Source organism: Dicentrarchus labrax, unplaced genomic scaffold (assembly GCF_905237075.1).
Source record: "Dicentrarchus labrax unplaced genomic scaffold, dlabrax2021, whole genome shotgun sequence".
NCBI classification, from domain to species: domain Eukaryota; kingdom Metazoa; phylum Chordata; class Actinopteri; family Moronidae; genus Dicentrarchus; species Dicentrarchus labrax.
Genome location: NW_026136704.1, coordinates 18,863,427 through 18,885,135, shown reverse-complemented (window position 1 = coordinate 18,885,135; position 21,709 = coordinate 18,863,427). Strand labels below are relative to the sequence as shown.

The window sequence follows — 21,709 nt, the reverse complement described above, 5'->3', positions numbered from 1 at the left end:
CCCACACTCTTATATATTGTCCCTGTTTGCAAGATACAATGAGTGCAAACTTCAAACAAGCATAAATTCAACATCACAAGCACCCCCATAACATTAAATGCAACTATTAGAGGCTCTGCATTAGGTGCAACATATGCGATCACATTTGAAATTAAAGAACTAGAAAGATAAATAATCTGAGTTTAAAGCCAGAAGTCATCCACTTTAAGACAGGAAAACATCAGTTACAAGTAATGAGGAGGGAAAGGAGGACAGGAATGGGACTCACGACTGAGGGGAGGGATGTTAAATAGATGTGAGTTATCAAATTAGAACCCTGACAGCCAGTTTGATGCTAGTGAACACCTCTTAAGAGGAGATTCCTCCCTGCTCGTCAGAAAACAACATTTTCCTGACACATTGCAGGAAGCTTTGCTCTTGGATTAACCATACAGACAATATGCCTCATCCCTTACTGGAATGTAAATCTGTGATGAGCTCATGCTCCCATACGACCCCTGTGATGACACATCTCTTTAAAAAGGCCAGAGAGGAATTCCAGGAACTGCAAATATGGTTAAGTGTACAAAACTGAGTGTGAGTAAGTGTGAGTCATATCAGTGGACAGTGAAAAATCTTAGAAGTTCTGGTCTTAGTCATCAATTAAAACATCTTGTTTCCTCCACCAGAGTGAATTACACAGTGGTGCTGCCTTGTGACCTCTGTCAACCCCAAGCAAAAGGTGGACATTTGTTTTTCCAAGTGTCCCAACAACACTAAGTGCAACTGTTTCACATTTGCTCGACAGCACGCAGACCAAAACAAACACTTTCTGGAGCAACATGCCTCCTCTTCCTACACCTCGCACGTAAGGAGACGAAGACAGTCAGTGGACAAAGACAAACAGACTGATTGGCACGTGCGCCTGGTGTCTCTCTCTCTCACTCACACACACACACACACACACACACACACACACACACACACACACACACACATATAAACACTCACACAAGCTGGCAGGCACCCACAGACACACACCCCCTCTTACCCACCCAAGCAGGGAGCATGCATTGAACTTCTAATCAAAATAAAGACAAAGAAGACACGCCTACTCCTGACTGAGTGCAATAAGGGACATAAAGTCTGAGGGACACCCCTACCACACACACACACACACACACACACACACACACACACAAAGAGTAAGACGACACAATTGCCGCCTTTCTCCCAGTCAGGCAACTCCGAAAGCATTCTGCTGTAGCAGAATAAAGCCATGGATGGGAGGGTCTGTGACTAATTCTCCTCCCAGCGTTGTCCCGTTGGGAGGAGGGGGGGTCGCCCTGCACCCTTTGATATCCCTGCCTGTGCTCTTTCAGCTGCCCGCACTTTGTGAGTGCTAGAATAAAAGCAGACACAAAGCTTCCTGCTCCAATCCACACGCTGTCTCGGGGATGGGTAAGCGGGTGGGGGGGGTGGGGGGAGGATGGGGTGGTGAGGGGGGGTTGTCTTCCATTTAAATAGGCCAAACACCTGCTGGACTGAAGCCCCTTCCGCTCAAACACACTATTTCTCTCAAACCGGTGAGGCAAAGAGACATTTAGGTTGATACATCTATTCAGCTGCACTTTTGTATGAATGATTAAACATTGGTAATAACATGTGAGTGTAATGGATGCAGCAGACGGCAAGATATAATGGACCCAGAAACAAAAAAGGGGAAAATTATGCAAAGTCTGATTAGGTGGATAGTGAGGTTTGGGTTGAGGTTGTGGTGGCGGGGGGGTGATAAGGTCATCCATTTATATATTTAAAAAAAGTCAACATGCACCTCACTCAGCACCAAAATAAGCAACGGAAATTTGGCCGGATCAAGAAAATGAATTCCCTACACACACACACACAAAAGCTAACAAATGCCTTCATTTGGACAGCAACAGCCAACAAGCACCCTTTTGAGCCACCCCAATAGGCTTAGTAATCCATTCCAAAGTGGCAGCTGTCAGAAGAAAAGTTGCTCTGCCTCTCAGACGGGGTTGTGTGTGTCTGAAGTGGATTTGGGTCTTTCTGCCTCGATGGAGGAAGGAGGGGTGGCCAAGTGTCCGGCTGGCGCTCTGTTCAGGGTCGCCCTGTGAGCTCAGCAGGCTGCAGTGAGCCTGAACAATCCTGCCCCGGTCTGGCCAGACAGGCAGTAACACTGCTGCTCAATGAAATCACCATGCTGTGTCCGCAACATCCATAGACTTCAGGTTCCATGGGGATTTAATGGTCCAATCTGTCTCCACACATCCCAAATACTGCTATGTTTTCATTCACCGTAGTAGAGGAAAGCGGGGCTCTGAATTACAGAAAAAGATCCTTTTTCCTGTAAGGATGTTGTTTTGTGTTTGTTTCACATAAAAGGTTCCTCCAGAATATCATAAAGCTGTGATACAAAGCACAAATATGTAAAATATTGCTGTGTCCACAATCTGAGCTGCATTGGGATTTATCTCTTCATATTCCAAATACTGTCATCAGACCCTCAGCATAAGAGTGGGAGAGACTCAAAAAGCTTAAAAAGCCATTTGAACACAAGACTGATATTTCAGAAAAAAATATGTGTTTCTCCACAACACCATTAACCAGTGATTGAAAGTACAAATGTACCTCAAAATCAATGAAAACACCATGCTGTGTTCGCTCTTTCCATGTAATTCAAGTTCCACAGGGGTTTAATGGTCCATTCTGTCTGCACACATCCAAAACACTGTTATACTTTCAATTATTGGGAGTCTTTTGAGAGCAAAGGGTCAGAGGGATTCCTAGTTACTTAATAAAGGGATTTGCTCACAAATATAGTTCAAAATAAAATAAAATGTTCCCCCAGAATATCATGAACCCTCTTCCAATACTCTACAATGCTCCACTATAACAGGAGCCATTATAAAGCTTCAAAACACGACTCAAAATATATGTAAAAATCCATACATGTATTCATAATAATAAGAAAATAAACACAGCTAACACTGCTGTGCTTCAACTAAATCATCATTGCCTATGTGCTCAGACCAGGAGCTCTGGAGCTGGTGGTAAACATCCCCACTCAGTGTACTCCCACTGCAATGAACGCATGCTGCTCATCATGAAGAAGGAAGATGGTAGTTCGCTAAGGCGAACACACCCCCACATCACACGGTCCGTCAAGAAGGGGCTCGTTGTTATTGTAGCCAGCCCTGCGTGCACACTGTCACTAGCAAGTCTCGCTGCTCTGATATTAAAAAAAAAAATAAATAAAAAAAAACACGAAGCGAAATCAGACCCTCAAACATTATCGATACACAGTTATTGGCGCTTCGATATAAACACGAGTGGTACAAACAGAGTCACCTCCGAGCAGTATAAACACGATATTATACTAGCTTGTGTAGAGAAGGGGGGGAAAAACATGTCCACCTCCCATTTTCCTATGCATCAGCAATAGCCCCGATGGCTAGCGTGGCGTAGTGCGTAGCATGGTAGCTGTCCTAGCTTAACACTAGATAGCAATGGTAATGATTTTAGTTTAGTGTACGAGCTCCTTCAACTTCAGCTACAAATGCTTTAACCCGCCGTGTGGCGATGTGCAGGGTCGAGGGTGAACACAGCAGCCCGCCGAGCAAAAAACATGCAACTTTAACGTTACAACCGGATAATAACGGTGTAGTTTGTATGTGTGTGGATGTAGACAGCTAGCCTGCGAGCTAACCAATCAGCTAACTGTGTGTTAGCCTCGCTGGAGGGTTGACACCTCAATGCTAACAGCTAGCCCCTTGAGCTCAGCTTGAGAATAAGAAGATCATTTAGTAGCCAAACGATTATCTAACACACACATATATATACACATATATATCTGGAAGCGACTAAAGTGAATAACGAGCAGCTCTTTATTTCTTTTTACTCTGTTTCTGTTAATCTGAGGCGTTGCAGACAGACGCTAAGTTCACGTTAGCTCAGTTGCAGGACACAACACTGTGTGTGTGTGCTCCTCGTCTGCTTCATATGTTGACATGTCTTGTTTTCAAACATATTTCAGCTCCTCTCGAAGCTCTCACGCTGCTAACACCGAGAGGAAACGTCCGGCTGGGAAACACAGATGCTTAAATGCACATTTTTAACGCAGGAGAATAAATATTAACCCCCAGACGGGACGATAACTTTTAACTGTGTGTTGATGAACATGAATATCAGAGCATCATATTCGAGCTAATGTCAGGTAGCTTCACTAGTAAACCAGTTGTTACGGGTTATTTACAGAGTGTAGCGACACATTAGTCAGCCTGTGTGTCGACTGTGTGTTTGTTTAATTAACAACACAACCCCAGGCTACATATAAACATATATAATATCTCTACATACTGTGTTTGGATCGGGTTTAGCACACACACTAACGTTAGCACCAGTTCATCCAGCACTGTCCTCAGACACCACCACCGAGCCGGAGGAAAACTTTACAACCATTACATCGTCTTGTTTTCTAACTTCTTGTTTAACGTTATAACACGTTACTATGGAGATTAAGGGCCACACACACACACACACACACACACACACACACACACACACACACACACACACACACAGACCACAAAGTTAACGGAGCATCCTGTGGAAACGACAAGTTTGCTCGCAGCCACACTTTAGGTGAGGAAGAGGAGAAAGATGATCAAGGTTTTTTTTTGTTTGGGGGGGGGGTGGTGAAGGTGGAGAAGTGCCCGCTAGCTCCTCATCTGAGAGAGGGAGAGAGAGAGACGGAGCTCTGCAGCGGTAACCCGGTTCACCCATCAGGAAGGGGGGCTGCTCCTGTCCCGGTTCCTGTGCTTACCTCCCCGCTGCTCGAGTCACTCGATTCCCCCAAAACATCACGGAATTTCTGCAGGTTGCTCCCGATGACCGAAGAGACCTGTAGTGCAGCATCAAACCCGGGTCCGAGCCCAGCTGCGTTGGGGTGGGCTCCAGAGACACTCCGCAGAGAGGCAGTAACCCTGATTCGGCCCGCTCTCCTCCCGGTACCGGAGTTGCTGCTCCCTCCGGGCCGAGCTGGGAACCGCCACCGACAGCTGTGCGCCATTTTACACTCTCTGCCTGTCTGCCCTGCGATCAGAGATACCTCGGTGGGCGGAACCCTAACCCAGCACTCCACATAAACAACCTCTACCACAGCGCTCCGCTCTCACTGGCCGACACATCGTTATGCATGTTGCGGGGCGGAACCGAAGAAACCTCGACAATGCATTTTGTCAGCGGCCCTATTCAGGCTCGGCATGGCTGAATCCAAATCAGGTTCAGGGGCTTTGCCCGGGAAAGGAGGCTCGCACTTGAATCACAAGGAAGGAGCAAGAGTGTTAGTTTGTAGCGTGGGTTTTCTTTAACGAGTAATAAAAGTGATGAGTTTTTATTGTTTTATTGTTATTTTTTATATTTGCTGCTGTCAGAAACTCCAACATTACCGCAGGAGTTCGTGTGAAAAAGCAAGGGAGCATGTTGGAGTAGTTACCTGTATTTATGTGTTAAGGCAGGGGCGGAGCAAATTAATCCGCACCTGAGGAAAGACTAGTGTAGAAGTGGGGTGGGCACTTATTTTCTATTGGGGGGGGGCACATGAGAGCTTGGTCAGACAACCATGAGCCAAACTATGGTGACCAGATATCGGGTTTTTCGGTATCCAAAGTCTCCACGATTGGGTGTTTATTTACTGATCAGAGCTTCCGGGTCTGTGAGGTGTGTTAAACCTGCATTCTGTGTATTGGCCAGCAGGGGGAGCCTCCATGTGCTGTAATAACACACCAATAACCATGTGCTCTTATGGACAAGTGACCCGACTTCTCACTGGATTTATAAGCTCAGTAAACAGTTTCCTAATGAGTTTATGATCTCAGTCGCTAGTTTTATGTCTTCTTCCATACAGCATGATGTTCATTTTGTAAATTATGGTCCAGTTTAGAGTAAAATATACAATAAAGCAGGGTATGCTTTTACATGTGCTTACCTTGTGATTGTGCTGGTCGAATATGAATTAAGATTTCTCACCTAAAAACATATTTTAGTGTACTGTTTAGCTGTAATACGAGATTATGTGTGACCAAGTGAGCTGTCATTGTTTCCTGCTATGGACGAACCGAAACTGCACAGCCAATGAGAGCAGCTCAACTCTTAGTACGTCACCTCTGCTGGCTTTGACAAACTGTCCTGGCGATGACCACAACGCTAAACTCAAGGCTTCAAAACGTTATCCCACAAACCAGTGGGTGATGTCAAGATAGTTTCCCACTCCCAACAAATATGTGTAAAACACTAAATGTACTTGTTTTCAGCACTCACCAGCACATTGTCTAGTTTTTACCACAAATAACAATTATAACATTATACTTTTTTCAGAACTTACATTGACATTTATTATGTTCTGTTTTATCAATTTGGTCCTTATTAAGCTGTAATGAAAAACAATGAAATTAAGTTTTAATTTGCTTATGGGTTATTGTTAGAATATCAACTCTGCTATAATTCTGCTTCACAGAAGAGATTTGGCTTCTCCTCAAAGCTCTATGAGAGTGTTTGTTTACATTACAACTTAATAAAAAGAGAGTAAAAAAAGAAAATAAGTTTTTAAAAAAGTGGAAATTAGATAAAATGTAGTCAAAATGTGAAGTTGTACTCAAAGATATTTATTTATATATATATTTAAGTTAATTAAATTGGTATAAAAGAAGTTCTCTATTTAGGCTGACATCTCTTGTTATGGTTAAAGCTTTAAGAATCCCAAGATTTACGATATCAGCCCAACAACTAGAGTTGGGACCTCATTCACATATCAGATATCGAACTCACATCACCGTTCCACGTATTGACCAAGATTCCAGATGTGTGTGTCAGCGTGAATGTGATGTAGTGTACAGCTTGTGCCGGTGCCACCTGACATTTCTCAATTTAAACTATATATATATATATATATCATGATGCATAAACAATGTCCCAGAATTGTCCCAGACATTGTATTTTTGTGTCCCAGGTGCTAATTTTATTGTAAATACGTGTAATAAATGTGTTATACTCTGGAAATCATGATCGTATGCAGAACAACTGAATTAATTAGTGTTGATTGAATATGTATATAAAACATATAGTATAGTGGAAAAGTAAGAACTGCTACTTTTAGTCCATGTAAAGATGAAAACTACAAATTCCAATAACAAATGAGTACTTGCTATAGCCTGTCAGTGTTTCTCAGTATTCATTAATAGAAACAGGTAATTGTTAAAGTAAACAATTAAGTTTATAATGTGAACTAGATGCGCAAGTTACAACCAGGAGAAGCTCCATGCACAAAGATTAGAGGTTTTAGGTCCCAAAACTAAATAGTTTGAGCTCTTAAAGCCATATGAGGATTGTTAGTGCAGAGTACAAGAGAGGCTCTGGCCCTTAAGAATTTCACATCGTTGCTGAGATTTGACATATACACATCACTACTATAGAAGTTGTTTGGAAGAGACTTGGAGATATAATATAACAAGTTAACAACCCTTCAAACTGCGACTAAAGTGTGCTATACAATTTTATCCTAAAAGTAAAACGCAATGGACTGAAACTTGTATTTCTGAAAGAGAACATAACAATGTCTTATATAACACACATTAGTTTTATTTCTTAATCATACTGTACATCCAAAATAAACATTTTATAATCACAATTAAAACAAAAATATTGCATTATAATTTAACCCAATGTAATCATTCAGGTGGTAGATATTCAACAGACAATATGAGGGCATGCCAACAGATACATAATCTTTCTTTCACATTTAGTCATTTTTATACAACCACACTTGATTTTGAATTATAACCTTTTAATTCAAAAAGCTACTCAAAAACTGATCATCTTTTTTTTTCTTTTATATCCTACCCACAACCTCCTATATGCCCTAAAGAAACAAACTCATAATTATGTCTCTTAAGAGTATGAAGCAAGTCAGATCCTCATTCACTGACATTTACTGCAAGGCTCTTGGTTTTAGGCACCGATTCTATCGATCAACTGTTTGCCCACATGTTAATACACTATGCTTGCACACAACAAAAAAACATCTGTTCAAAATGCTAGATCAGGATACATCAGTTAATCTGGTGAATGTTATTTCAAAGGATGTCAATGACTATTAAACACACTGCCGGTCAAAAATTTGTTAACACCCTATATTTAGATTTTTTTTTGGTTCAATCTCAAGAAATATGGTCATTGTAAAGACCTTGAAATTAAACTATGTTTGTAAATTTAGAAAATATTGGGATTTATTCTGATAGTAAATAAAGCTATGATGCATTTTGCAAGCCTATGTTTCGCCACAGGATTTTAGTTTGGAAACATCCACCTGTGAAGCAATTCAACTCAGCTGAAGATGTACGGACAAATCAGCAATTATTTAAAGGGCCGGTGCGTAGGATTTAATGGACTCTAGGGGTGAAAGTGCAGATTGCAACCATTTGAAAACAGGTCAGCCTTCCCAGCATGTAGGAGAAACTACTACTACTACTGTAGAAACATGGTAGTTCAACGTGGCCAAATCCATAGAAAGGATCCGCTCCCTCTGTAGATAGAAGCAGGTAATTCTAAGGTAACAAAAACACATCGATTCTTATTTTCAGGGTGTTATACACTAATTAAAACATATCCATGAATATTATATTCTATTTCTGCCAGTAGAGTCACCTAAGTGTTACACACTGGATATTTTAAACTAGGCATTGTAGATATATTGTGAAACACCTCAGATTTATTCACTATGAGTTTGGTGAATAGTTCCCCAACAGCTACCATGTTTTTCCAGTTTAGAAAGCTGGATTTTAATAGTATTTTCTTGCCTTTTTATGCTGACATAATTTCTCATTTGGTGCCCACGATCACTGCTGAGAGTCTTAAAGGGGCACTTCACAGATTTTATACATGAAGATCGGTTTACTTGTCATGAGTACTACTACTCAGCTGGTGAAAACACCAGTATGTCCTCCGTTGCTCTGAGGATAGTTTTCTAAACCATTTTTGATTGATTTTTGAGAATGCTGGAGCTGTCGAGCCACTGTCAGTATTAACATAGTTTTAGTGTGTATTTTGGCATTTTTAGGTATTCTTAAATTATGTTTAAATGTACTACATCCTAAAATGTGGCTCAAATTAGTGTAATTATTGTATAGTAATTGAAACAGTTTAAATTCTTATATCCAACAACCCATTAATTAGCAAGCTCTCGGATCCTTATGAGATCTTTAAGGAGTGCATGATTAAAGGCAAGTGCACTTGAGGATTTGATGACCCTTGTCTAAATATGGTAAAACACAGATTTCCCAGTATGGTTTAGTGCTACAGGTGTCCTATTACAGTGACCATCTCAAGTAAATCTAGATTATTTCCACTAAAATAAAAAGCACACACAATCAAATTCAGTTTTACCTATGACTTAAATTTAATTGCTAATGTTATTTACAATGGTACTTGAGATTCAACTAAAAGTGCTAAAATATAGGGTGTTCAAGATCTTCAAAAGGCAGTGCGCGATGTATTCTTCATGAAGGTGAAATCAAAGTCAAATCATAAACAATCCCATCCATGTTCTGCCTTTAAGAGTTCCCAAAAATACTTACCTTGCAGTATAAAATCTGGTTAGGGCCAGCTGGTCAGTCAGGAGTTCATACAGTACATTCAACAAGTCCTGTTGAAACTGATACTTCTGGCCACAGTTCTGATTGTAATAATAACTAATTAATACACAGTATTCAGGGAGAGAGGAACCAGAGATTGAACCCTACTATTGTTACCGCAGGTCACGGGAGTCGAACAGCTATTGTGCACGGATCTTAAAGCTGTCACCAGCCGGTGGGCTACTGTTTGCCTGGACTGTTGTCACAGAGGGAATCCACTGAGCATGAAGGCTGCATGAAAAGGCTAATGCAATGTTAGTCGGACCGGAGTAGTCAGAGGAAATCCACAGAGGCAAGCACACCATGGATAAGCCAAGAAGCAGAGGAGCACGCGAGTTGTGAGCCAGGAAAGAAAACAAGGAGGCAGCCATTGTTTATTGCAGCGAGGGATCGTAGCTAGCCACTCGGTCCCAGCTGCAGCCTCTCCTGCTTATGCTTATCCAGCCACTGTAAGATCTGCTGTTTGAGTTCCTCGTTTGGCCTGATCTGGTCCATGGTTAGAGGACTGCGGTTGAATGGGTCTGTCTGGTCACTGTGAGGAGAACAAGAAAAGTCAAATGGGTGCCCATGGTGCCCACTGGATATCATCTTGAGAGAATTTTCGTGCTTTGTAGAGAGTAACCAACCTGAGGAGATGCCTTGCTATAGTTGAGCGGTCAACTGTGACATTGGAGGAGGGGAGAAGAACAGGATCGAGCATCAGAGTGGACATGATGGGATCCAAAAACTCATCTGGGGCATCTGAATATGTCTCCTCTTCCTGCTGCTGTCTGTCTGCATGGGACTAAGACACAATGGACAACAAACCTTTAGTGTTTCCACCTGTATTTACCACAGTGAACACTGCATAGATTCATAAAACAAATATTTATTCCAGTCTGACAAACAGTTTCCAAGTCAGATGATACCTTTATTTTATCAGCAAGGAGTCCAAAAGCCACAATCATGTCCCCAGGCTTATTTATCTTCTTTAGTACCCTAACTGTTTGGGAGAAGAGGGTAGGAGAGTACGATCGGCCATCTTTTGGGACTGTAGCACAGAAATTTTCCTCATCGCTGCCAAAGACAGAAACATTTTCTTACAAAATTGGAAACCACAAAAGTGCTCATACTCAGCAATGTGCCACTGTATTTCTTCTCCAGAGAATATGGCATCAATAAAATAAAGAGATGAAATAAATTATACTAGGTAGAAAATATTTAAAGGAGACTGCTAAAAGTGTTTTACAGTGTTTTTTTATATTGGTAACAATTCCACAGAGAAAAGTGTTCACGACATACCCCAGGTTCAGGTAGATGGTGCAGATGTCAGACACAAGCTGCTGGGGCTTGAAGTCAAACTCACTGAAGTCCTTGACTTTAAGGGCACCCATCTTAGGACCCACCAGGTGCTGCAGGAAATAGTTCAGCATGGAGATGATCCTCTCTGCCAGGAACGGGTGCACAAAGATCCCCTTGATCTCTGGAAATAAGGAAAATTAAAAAAGTAAAACCACAAGATGGATGCGACAATCTTTAATTGGATTAATCAATATGAAGAGTTGGGGCGGCTGTGGCTCAGAGGCAGAGCAGGTCGTTCCTCAATCGGAAGGTTGTGGGTTCGATCCCCGGCTCCTGGTGCCACATGTCGAAGTATCCTTTAGCAAGATACTGAACCCCGAATTGCTCCCGATGCCGTGCATCGGTGTGTGAGTGTGTATAAATGTTAGTTTCTGTTCGATGGACTTTGCCATCACTGAGTGAATGTGTGTGAAAGGGTGAATGTGGCACGTAGTGTAAAAGCGCTTTGAGTGGTCGGAAGACTAGAAAGGCGCTATACAAGTACAGGTCCATCCAAAACTTTTCTGCCTCACCTGAGGTGAGGAAGGCCAGTGTGCCGATGGTCTCATTAGACATGATGTTGTGGAAGCGTCCCAGTTGTCCAAACATCTGCAGGCTGGACTCCTTCTCTCTTCGGGCATCAGGGGCCAGGCCTTCCCACTCCCCACGATCCCGCTCCAGCTGCAGAACCTTGATCTTACTCAGGTACTACAACACAAGAAGATAACAACACTATAAGATATAACAATAACGACGTGAGGATCCACACTGATGAATGGTTACATAAGAGTTCTTCAAAAAACAAGAGGAGTTAGGAGAATCCAACACTCTGTTAAGAGATTTTTCAACTTTTGAAGACAAATTTTATTCATACTTCGTAGAGCTAATAAAAAAAACTATATGAACATGAACAAACAACAACAGATAAAATAATGAAGAGGACTGAAGAGCTTATTTGCCAAAACTGGTGTTTGCATGTATGGATGATGAACTCTACCTGAATAGCCTCATCCAGGAGGAAGATGGCATCGTTCATCAGTAAGTTGAGGAACCTGAGGAACAGAGGGGCGTTCATGGCCTCCAGGTTCTCAGATGCATAGTGCGCCAAATGCTGAAACAAAAAATGTTAAACTAAATGAAGAGCACATTGGGATCAATCTGATTAACTAATACATTTCCCAATATATAATCACCTGGTAGTAAACCAATGCCTGTTTTTGTTTTCCCTTTATAGCCACTTATGGCTATTGAGGGTCACAAGGAACCAAACCCTATCCCAGTATGTTTACCAGTTTATCGCAAGGCCTTAAAGTACACAGAGTCTTTTCCTTCCTCCATATTTCCTCAGTACTACAACTCTCATTCTAGAAAACAATTTAAATGAGATGTGTTAAGCAGTTTATTTGCTGCTCTTGTCACTAAAAATCAATGTTCATGAAGTTGCCCGATCATAAACTCCACAATACACCTGATTAAGATTTTTATGTACACCCACCACAAAATATTAACATCATATTTACATCCTCTCAAGCCTGTTATTACCTTGATACTCTCTCTGTAGTTCTCCTTGCCCCACATGTACTTGAGGATTGGATACATGGGTCTTCTGTAGTTGAATTTCTGTTCAAACTGATGAGGATCACCTGAAAAAAAGAGAAAAACTAAATAAAATCAATCATTCTTCTCTGCAGGCTTCGATTTCTAACTTGTTTCTGTATTTTGATTTACAGACACATAATCCAACTAAGAAAAAACCCACAAGTGATCCCAAAACTCTGCTTTTCTTTTCTTTTTTGTCAAAGATGGCACCTGTTAAGCAATCCATGTGTAAGTCTGTTTATATTCAAATTCAGCAGTACTGTTAAAAAACAAGAGTTCAGTGCAGTTTACAACTAGCACCAGTCAAAACTTGTGAGAAAAACATCTGCTTCACCTGTGAATTCAATGTCTACAAACACAGCGATGAGGGCCTCGGCCAGCTGAGGTGCATGTCTATAAGAGCAGAAGACTCTCTCTCGCTGGAACACGATTGGCTGAACAGCACCGGGAGCCACCGGCTCCATGTGGGGCATCACCGCCTCTAAGACCTCTGCGAGCTTTGCTCTTAAATGAGGGTTCTTCATCCTGTTGTAGATATAGAACAAGAGGGATTAAGGCAATTTGTGAAATCCAAGATGGACTACTCAAGCCCCAGTGGAGCTCACAATTTTTCCTTTCAACTGACCACACTCACTGACAGGATAGATTAGGTCATGTACCTCTCTACGTTACCCATGAAGACAGTGATGAAGTTAAGAATCTGCTCCAGACTTTCTGCAGAAGTCTCCAAAACATCGTCTGCAAATCGACGCAGGAAGATGAAAAAATCTCCCAAGTTCTCTGCAAAAAACTCTGAAAACAGAAGGCACACTTAAGTAATGACTATCATAGGAAGGAATATTGAGCACGAATGAATAATTGAACCTCGAGTGACTAACCACTACTTCCTAGCCTGCACAGCTTTAGTAATTCCAAAACATTTTGTAGCATTGGCTGTATATAGTATAGATTTCAATATCAGGTCCAAAAGAGCTTTTGAACTGTTATTATTCACTTGACCTCCTGAACCCTGCAGTATTTTATAAACTACATTTTAAAAAGTGAATTTTGACAATAAAATGGTCATTGCTGGCAATGTGTCATAACATCAAGAGGGAAATGCTGTTACATTCAAATTATGTTTCTATCAATTACGATGAGGTGGAAAGCAGCATTTAAAAACACAGCACACAATTTTACATGCTCCAATTCAGGAGGTACAAAATATAATCAAAGATGAAGATGGGCTTTGTGTTTCACTGTAGTATAGTAGAAGATCTGATATACCTGGTACATAGCACAGCACAGTATTCTGTAGGGTGGGCAGGGGAAAACTGAGTGCTACATGTTCAGGCCCCTGATTCCCCATACCAAGCTGAACCAGCAGAGCACCGGTGGAAGCTTGGAGGTTAAGGCAGCATTGCAGCATGGCGGGCTGCGTGGTGGCAGCTTTGGTTGACAGATAAACAATCATGAGACGCTCAAACTGCTCCAGGAGCTGCTCCGACATTGGGTTGCCTGCTCGCTGGGCCTCCTGCCACGTGACCTGGAGCCGGTGAAGAGACTGGTTCATCTTCACCATCTGCTCATGGAGTCTGCACGTGCACATTATGCATGCGCACAGGTGCATGGATGCAAACAGAACAAGACAACACGGATTAATGCTGACATATGGGGCTAATTCAAACAACATACAGTACACTGCATATCTGTGGGATCTGTGAAACAAATGTTCTCTTTAATTTCTTCATGGAAGTTTCAGGATGTACCTGTGGAAGCCAAGATGCAGGGTGAGTTGTGTGAGGATGAGGTTTTCAGTAAGCAGGCTATAAGACTGTGCAGACTCCACCGGCTGCTGAGGTGGCACAGGGATCAGACAGGTTTCCTTATCGAGACCTGATGTAAGAGAAGGGGGATCAATTAGTCATAAAAATTTATGTATACTCTTGGAACATCCTACTGCTATTAAAATACCTGCTTTAGACCCACTTGTAGAAACAAAATCAGAGGTGTTGCTTTACTACTGATACATAAACGTTATAAAATATATTTATTCTGGTGAAGGGACAGGAAACATTAACCTCTTGCGTGCACATTGCGATTGCGCCTCTCTTCTTCGCTCAGGTCTTTGAGGGCACAGTAAGTAGGGTTGAAGGTGAGCAGTTTGGGCGAACGCGGCCTACAGAAGGGCTGGCACAACTTCAGCAGCGCTGCACCCAAGTTTAAGAAGAATGCATCTGAGGCATACATCTGGAAGAAGATCTCTGGCATCTGATTGGCCCATATCTTGGCCCGGCCAGCGTTAGCCTGCAGACAGCTCCCCAACCATGAGAGCAGCAAGTGGCGCGTCTCACCAGATCGCTGGAGCAAGTTTTTCAAGATCTGGTGCAGCTTGTCATGAAACTGACCCATGAACTGCAACACAAGGGGAGTAAAGATCAGCCCTGTTTCATCTTAAAAATAAAAAATGCAACAGAAGAGCAACATCAAACTAATGAGTCTGTTTACCTGGTGGATGTTTGCCTCCTGGACCTTTGTCTCCTGGGCACTGGAGCGGGAGGGGTTCAGGAAGTAGCCATGTCCCTCCACCACACCTGGGGTTTTCAACAAGCAGGAGATACTCAACACTGCTCCCAGAAGGCTTTTCTGATACTGTAAACCATTAGCTGGGTCTTTGGGCTGAATGTGTTCCACCAATACCTAGGAAAACCCAAAAAAAGAAGAACTGTTTGGAAAAGCTGGGGGCACTAAAAGAGCAAAAAAAAGGTTTAGGTAGTACTGTGAAATGTTATGCCATTACAGTATGTGACTGATATTCTGTGATTACTGTATATTATTATCACTTCATTAGTAGTGAGCACTGAAATGAACAGTTGCTGTAAGAAGGCAAATCTATGTATTACATTTATTTGCAAACATCCTTGTGTGTCCTCTGACCTTGGCAATATCTTTATGGTGGCTGAAATAGAGCAGAACATCTAGGTAGGAGTAGAGGAGAGGCTGGCACAGGTCCAAGTCTTTGATGCGTCCCTGGAAGATATCAAACACTGGCACTATCACCTCCTCGAAGGTACGCACCTCCTGGTCGGAGAGTAGGCCAGAAATGACCTCCTCCACAAACTCAACCACCTCCTCTGGCTCTGAAACACAGTGACTTTGTAAGAAACTGAGAAGAGAAAACTCGAGGCAAAGTTTACCAAAGATAAAAAGAGACATAGGACAAAAAAGTGAGAGGCAGGGAAAAGACGAATACACCAGAAAAGAAACAGTCGGGCCTAAACAGGCTCAATCCTGAACCTACGTGCTCCACTGAAACTTTCCAGCAGCAGGTCCAGCAGCTGTTCGTAGATATTTTGGCTGATGTAGATCTCCGGGGTGAGCAGGACTGTCCTCGTGTTGGAAACCGTTAGGTTCTTACAGCGAACAGCAAATGACAATAACTTCTCTGGTACCTTTGTCACCTGGTGCACAGATAATCAAGTCACTTAATTATGGGAGAACATTGATTATTTTTATGTCTCAATTACAGAGAAAAGTCTATTAACAACTGGAAATCTCTTAAAATAGTTAGATTTAAGTGCTACAATTAAAGTTATGTAGGAAAAAACGTGCACCTCTTCTTTGGCTCTCTGGTAACAAGCAAAGAGGTAAGGGATGGCACACTTCTGTCCAGCATCACGGTCAGCAGACAGGTTAACAGCACTGCATGACGTCATGTAGATGAGGTGGTTTCCTGGCTCTAGCAGTAGCAGACGGTTAAACAGAGCCTGGAGGATAGAGTGAAACATCACAGACACAAATCAGCCCGTATAAAATATTCTGCACATCTGCATCAAAATAATAAAATCTTCCTGTTTCGTGGGATTCCTTAAATTTCTGTATCCACTTTTTTCACTATGCATCCAAATTCTACAAGTCTCACGTTCTTGCATCAGATGAAAGGTGCCGTTTTTTTAAACATTGCAAGAAGAGAGTGGTGACGTAAAAAACACATGTTGTTGACATCTTACCTGTTCTATGTTGTCCATGTCCAGCCAGTCCTGTCCATCCAGATCTGCAGCCATCTCCTCCAGGTAAACACAGCGTGGGGGGATCCCATTACCTCCTCTCAGACTGGGGTCACCTAGGGGCGAGAATAAAACCAGGGTCCATAAAATAACAAAGTCTGCTCAAATCATATTACATGACAACCCATGAAGCTTAAACCACTCCAAGCATTTATACTGGATTACTTGTAGTTGAAAAATAAATCAACAGCATTAACATCAATTTTAGGATGAATAAGACACGGGAGGATTAAAAGCACTTCATCTATTTATTCTGGTTTATTTCAGACTGAGGTGGCAGACAAATTCATTAAAAACACTATGTGAAAACTGGGGCTTTTAGCCTGCATTTCTGAACACCATGACTCACCCCTAAGCAGTCTTAGTGGTCTAAGAGACCCAGCCATCTCACAGCCAGACTTCACAGTGTGGAATGTCTTTGTATCATCTTCAAGGATGGTGAGTCATTTGTTGCATTACTTACTGCAACTTAAAATTTGACTTTCAAGACAGCTAGCACCATCCAACAATACCACAAAGAACATCAGAACAGCCTATGCAATGCTATGCCTGTACTATTTAGGTATGACAGTTACACACTGACTGTCTAATGCCCCTTCTACATTGAAGCAAGGAGGAAAAGTTTGCGGGTAAAGCATCAAAATTGATTATCCAATCTCTCACATATGGTTTCAGACTGGCTTGAAGACAGATTACTTCAGAAACTACAGTTACTATAGGGCAGCTGCTGGTTTACCATACACCTATAGCTACAATAAGTTAACTAGATATTGCAGATCATCTCTACCTTCCGTGGTGAATTTCCAGTGTTAAAAATAGGGCACAGCGACTACTACTATTTACTGGTGTACAAACAAAACCTGTTCAACAATGCACAAGGAACTAAAGTTGGGGACCTGTTTGTGTGTTACTTTTGACATTTGGGTCACACAGGTTAAATGTCCAGAAACTGGACTAAAGCTCAGGTTGACCAAAGCAAAACATATGACAACCTGAAAGCTACATAGAATTAATTAAACACAAAACATATGTTCAAAATAAAAAACAACTACGTAATGTCCAGGGTTTTTTTGTAGTACCCCATTCAAACAGACAGTGTGATGTGGGTCAAACCAGCGTCTGGGACGTATCTGAATGGGTCAACTTACATCAGTGACAGCTGTCTCCTATCAATACTTCCTTAGCACATACGCTGTGTGAAAGAGGTATAAGTTACAGATCGAAGTCTGATTATTTCTCTGTTTTTACTTACTGTTGTCCAGAGTGATGAGAAATATTCGCTGGATCATGTGATTGACATTGAGCTGTTCACACAGCTCCTGTCGGGACCGGAAGGAGCGGCTGATCTCTGCCACGGAGTCGTCATTGTCATCAACGCTGTCTGACACAGAGTTTTCTGACTCCGACTGGCTCTCTCCTGAGTCCTCCACTGTGATACAAGATACACTATGACCTATATGTGCAAGAAAAAACACTGATGCTTCTCTAACACTGAAATCATGTCATACATGTCATTTGGCCTTTTCCCCGGAGGCATCCACACAAGCCCTGAATATACTCCTTATTAGATGACTGCAATGGTTCTGATAACTCTACTCACACGGTGGTTCAGCAGACAGCTGTTGTGGTTTCTGGCCTGATGCAAACTGCTTGGCATCAGCCAGTGAGCTGAAGAGGGCAGCAAAGGGGTTGCAGGAGATGTTCTGGTTGTTGTTGCCCTGGTCAGTCATCTCACTGGGGCTCAACTCTCACTCCATCCAAGATCTCAGCCTTAACAAGCAATGCAGACACAACAACTGAGTGGCAATGGAACAAGACTTACATTATTCATGTACAGGATTGGTAAGCAAGTGCAGTATATTTCCATAGCTGTATAACTTAAGCACCCAATCAGCTTGGTAGGTTTTTTTTTTTAATTTTTTATCATCACTTCATTCAAATGAAGTGAACCACGTCACTTTGTCTGACATTCTTTACCAAATCAAGTTCCTACTTTACTTCTAAATGTGCTGTAATAAATGCAACTATCCTTTCTTTTTGTGTAGGGGTGATGTTTAAAGCATTACATTCAGAAGGCACTAATGTCAGTAGGTAATCTTCCTCTTCTTCTTTGAGGTTTTAAGGCAATCAGCATCCATGATTCCCCTCGTTGCCAAGTTTCTACAGTGGCTCAATCGGTCCACGTGAACTCAAAAAATAAACTACCTCCACACTTTACTGTGCTTTTTATTCCGGTCTCTAACATTTCCTTTGTATCTCGTAATTTCTGCATATTATGAGGACACGCGTTAATGTTTCTGTCTCTTGACAGTGGTCACAATAAACTGCCAGATGTTTTCCAACAGTGTTACATTAAGTGTAAACCTAAACTACTACAACCTAATTTAATAATAATAACGATGATTACCTCCTCTTTACAATGTGTTCTTCTCCCTCCTCACATACCAACTCTACTTTGGATTAACGTTACATTTCCTCTTTTCTTGCCTGATCCTTTTGTTTTCACTCTCTTCCACACTGCCCTCCTCCTCCTCCTCTTCCTCCTCTTCCTCCTCTGACAGGGTTACAAACTTTTAACCCGACATTCAGGAAAGATGATAATCAATAAAACAACTACTCGCTCCTGTCTGCAGTGAGGAGAAGGACCATCGATCACATGGACCGTCGTTATCGATCACTATCGGCGGCTCACCGTTACAACGTGTTGTCACGGTTACCGATCAGTTTAGTTCAGCACCCTAACGGTCGTGACTCGTGCTGCTTACCAGCCACTATGACACGGTTTCAGCAGCGTCACGTCACCGGTTAAAGCATTAAGTTAGCTGCATTAGCCACTTCACGCTAGTTAGCCGACGAGCTAGCAGGGTTAGCCGGTAGCAGTGGCCGTCTTGTTGCATCAGGGCTAGTTAGCTAGTTAGCTAGTTAGCTGGTTAGCTTGTGGAGTAGCATGCTAAGCTGTCATGGGGTCACCACGACTGTATTTGAGCGTTGGTTGGACAAACTGGGAGGTGGATTTCGTTCGGTATCAGTCTAAGTGATGTGTACGAACGATGGAGGAGGCTGTCGTACCTGATCGACGGGAAGCAGAAGGAGTTTGTGATGGAAACAAAATGTTTCTACGAAGCCAGCTCCTCAGTACGCCGACATTATAACGTCATCAAGATGAGACGGAGGGTCGGCTTCTTCATGACTAACTTTTTTTTTTTTTCTTCTTCATGAAAACACGTTTAATAATTGTTGTGTACTTTCAGTGTTAATAATTGTGTGTACTTTCAGTGTTAATAATTGTGTGTACTTTCAGTGTTAATAATTGTGTGTACTGTCAGTGTGTAATAATTGTGTGTACTTTGAGTGTTTAATAATTGTGTGTACTTTCAGTGTGTAATAATTGTGTGTACTGTCAGTGTGTAATAATTGTGTGTACTTTTAGTGTGTAATAATTGTGTGTACTTTGAGTGTGTAATAATTGTTGTGTACTTTCAGTGTGTAATAATTGTTGTGTACTTTGAGTGTGTAATAATTGTGTGTACTTTCAGTGTTTAATTAAGCAGCTTCTCTGTGGACTGGTAATATAGATAGAGATAGAGATTTCTAAGGTTTTAACCAGATTCACCATTAATGTTTGTGGAAATAATTCTTGTATGTAAAAATAAATAAATAATCTTTAGTTAAGATACTATTTGGACTTTTTATGGAGAAAAATATGGGAAGTGAATATTTTAATATTTTTGGATATACAGACTTAGTGAATTAGTTAGTTGAGTAATAGCAAAATGAAAAAGAAAAAAATAAATCTTTCTGGTTAATAAGAAAACAAATCAATTTCATGAAAACAAAATAATATTAATTTTAACACTTTTACTTTCCAAACAATGTTTCTCCCTTTCTATCTATCTATCTATCTATCTATCTATCTATCTATCTATCTATCTATCTATCTATCTATCTGTCTGTCTGTCTGTCTGTCTGTCTGTCTGTCTGTCTGTCTGTCTATCTGTTTCTTTCTTTCTTTTTAATCTCAGATGAGAGCACACTGGCTGTGTGAGGTCAGTTGTCCCCTCAGTATCTGTCTGTACTGTGGGTTTTCTCTGAGGTTAGCTGACTGTCAGCAGAGGGCAGCAGCAGACTCACTAAAGACAGTCAGTGGTCTCTCCTGACAAACCAGGTCCATGTTTGGCACACATTTTGATGTGTGGTGTACTTTGGGTTTGAGAGTTTGCATTTGGACAGAGACTTGTGTTTTTAAATTAAATAAATGTTTGTAGATGTGAGTTATGTGAAAAAAAATCACATCAATAAAACAAACGGTTGAATTCAAAGCTGTAATAACAATATAATATGTACTTAAAGACCCACTGACTAATCTGTGGCCTTAGCTGACTTACATTTCTTTCTAGAGTTGTTCTTAACATAGTTTTGCCTCCTGTAATTATTGTGTCTGATCCTTTAACTAAAATAATGTGATGATGCCAGTGTCTCCTTTGTATTTGCTCTTTAAAGTCTTTGGAAATAAGTTTCTTCCCTCAACTGCTCATGAGTTTCATATGCCTCTAACTTTATCCATCAGTACTTGTTGCTGCCGTTTTATGTATGTATGTATGTATTAATTTCTCTTTTGTGATTATTTTGTGAACACTGGCGTATTGGTGCAGGAAGTGAGTGGGGACTTGGATGAGCACACAGTTAGTAGCCATGCACATACTGTTTTTGTTGAATAAACCATTTGGAAGCTACAGAAGTGAACACGCATCCTGTAGCAATCACATTGGTACTTACAGTACTGCAACCAAAACTCACTTTCCACTCAACTATGCAGAGCTTCTATATTAGCTAAGTGAGTACTCACTTCATTTCCCACAAATTCTAAAGTCAAATTTCATGAGAAATGAATAAGGTAGTTAAAAAGAATTAAAGCAAAAATCTAAAAGACACCCTGTCATAAAGTCATCTTTGAGTAATTGTGAGTATGTGAAAGCACAGGAGACAAAGAAATTGTTCTGTGTGGGGTTTTTTCTCTAAAATAGAGTACAGGAATTTAGCAAGGCAGAAATTTCA

General features: G+C 41.4%; 2 protein-coding genes across 4 annotated transcripts in view; both read right to left on the bottom strand.

Moving 5' to 3' along the window:
- kmt2a (lysine (K)-specific methyltransferase 2A) overlaps positions 1-5,145 on the bottom strand; it is a 40,726-nt gene extending 35,581 nt beyond the window's left edge. Inside the window, 2 exon segments of the mRNA XM_051397865.1 lie at positions 4,826-5,104; positions 5,107-5,145. Of these exon segments, the coding sequence (XP_051253825.1) occupies positions 4,826-5,104; positions 5,107-5,145 (318 nt within the window).
- Positions 5,146-7,617: 2,472 nt separating this feature from the next.
- Positions 7,618-19,821, bottom strand: ube4a (ubiquitination factor E4A (UFD2 homolog, yeast)). 3 transcript variants are annotated; one of them, XM_051397868.1, is made up of 20 exons: positions 19,724-19,821; positions 18,255-18,424; positions 17,907-18,107; positions 16,598-16,710; positions 16,202-16,354; positions 15,889-16,048; positions 15,525-15,727; positions 15,096-15,287; positions 14,669-15,002; positions 14,357-14,483; positions 13,875-14,182; positions 13,268-13,400; positions 12,943-13,133; positions 12,552-12,652; positions 12,007-12,120; positions 11,543-11,717; positions 10,971-11,151; positions 10,598-10,745; positions 10,316-10,473; positions 7,618-10,221 (listed from the first exon to the last, which is right to left on the bottom strand). In XM_051397868.1, exons 2-20 carry the CDS (start codon positions 18,382-18,384, stop codon positions 10,086-10,088), a joined length of 3,258 nt encoding a protein of 1,085 aa, XP_051253828.1. In that variant the 5' UTR covers positions 18,385-18,424; positions 19,724-19,821; the 3' UTR covers positions 7,618-10,085. The 3 variants fall into 3 exon arrangements, with proteins under 3 accessions (XP_051253828.1, XP_051253827.1, XP_051253829.1); XM_051397867.1 differs by lacking the exon at positions 19,724-19,821 and adding an exon at positions 19,062-19,179; XM_051397869.1 differs by lacking the exon at positions 19,724-19,821 and adding an exon at positions 19,062-19,178 and having other exon boundaries at positions 17,907-18,083.
- Between the last annotated feature and the right edge of the window lie 1,888 nt (positions 19,822-21,709).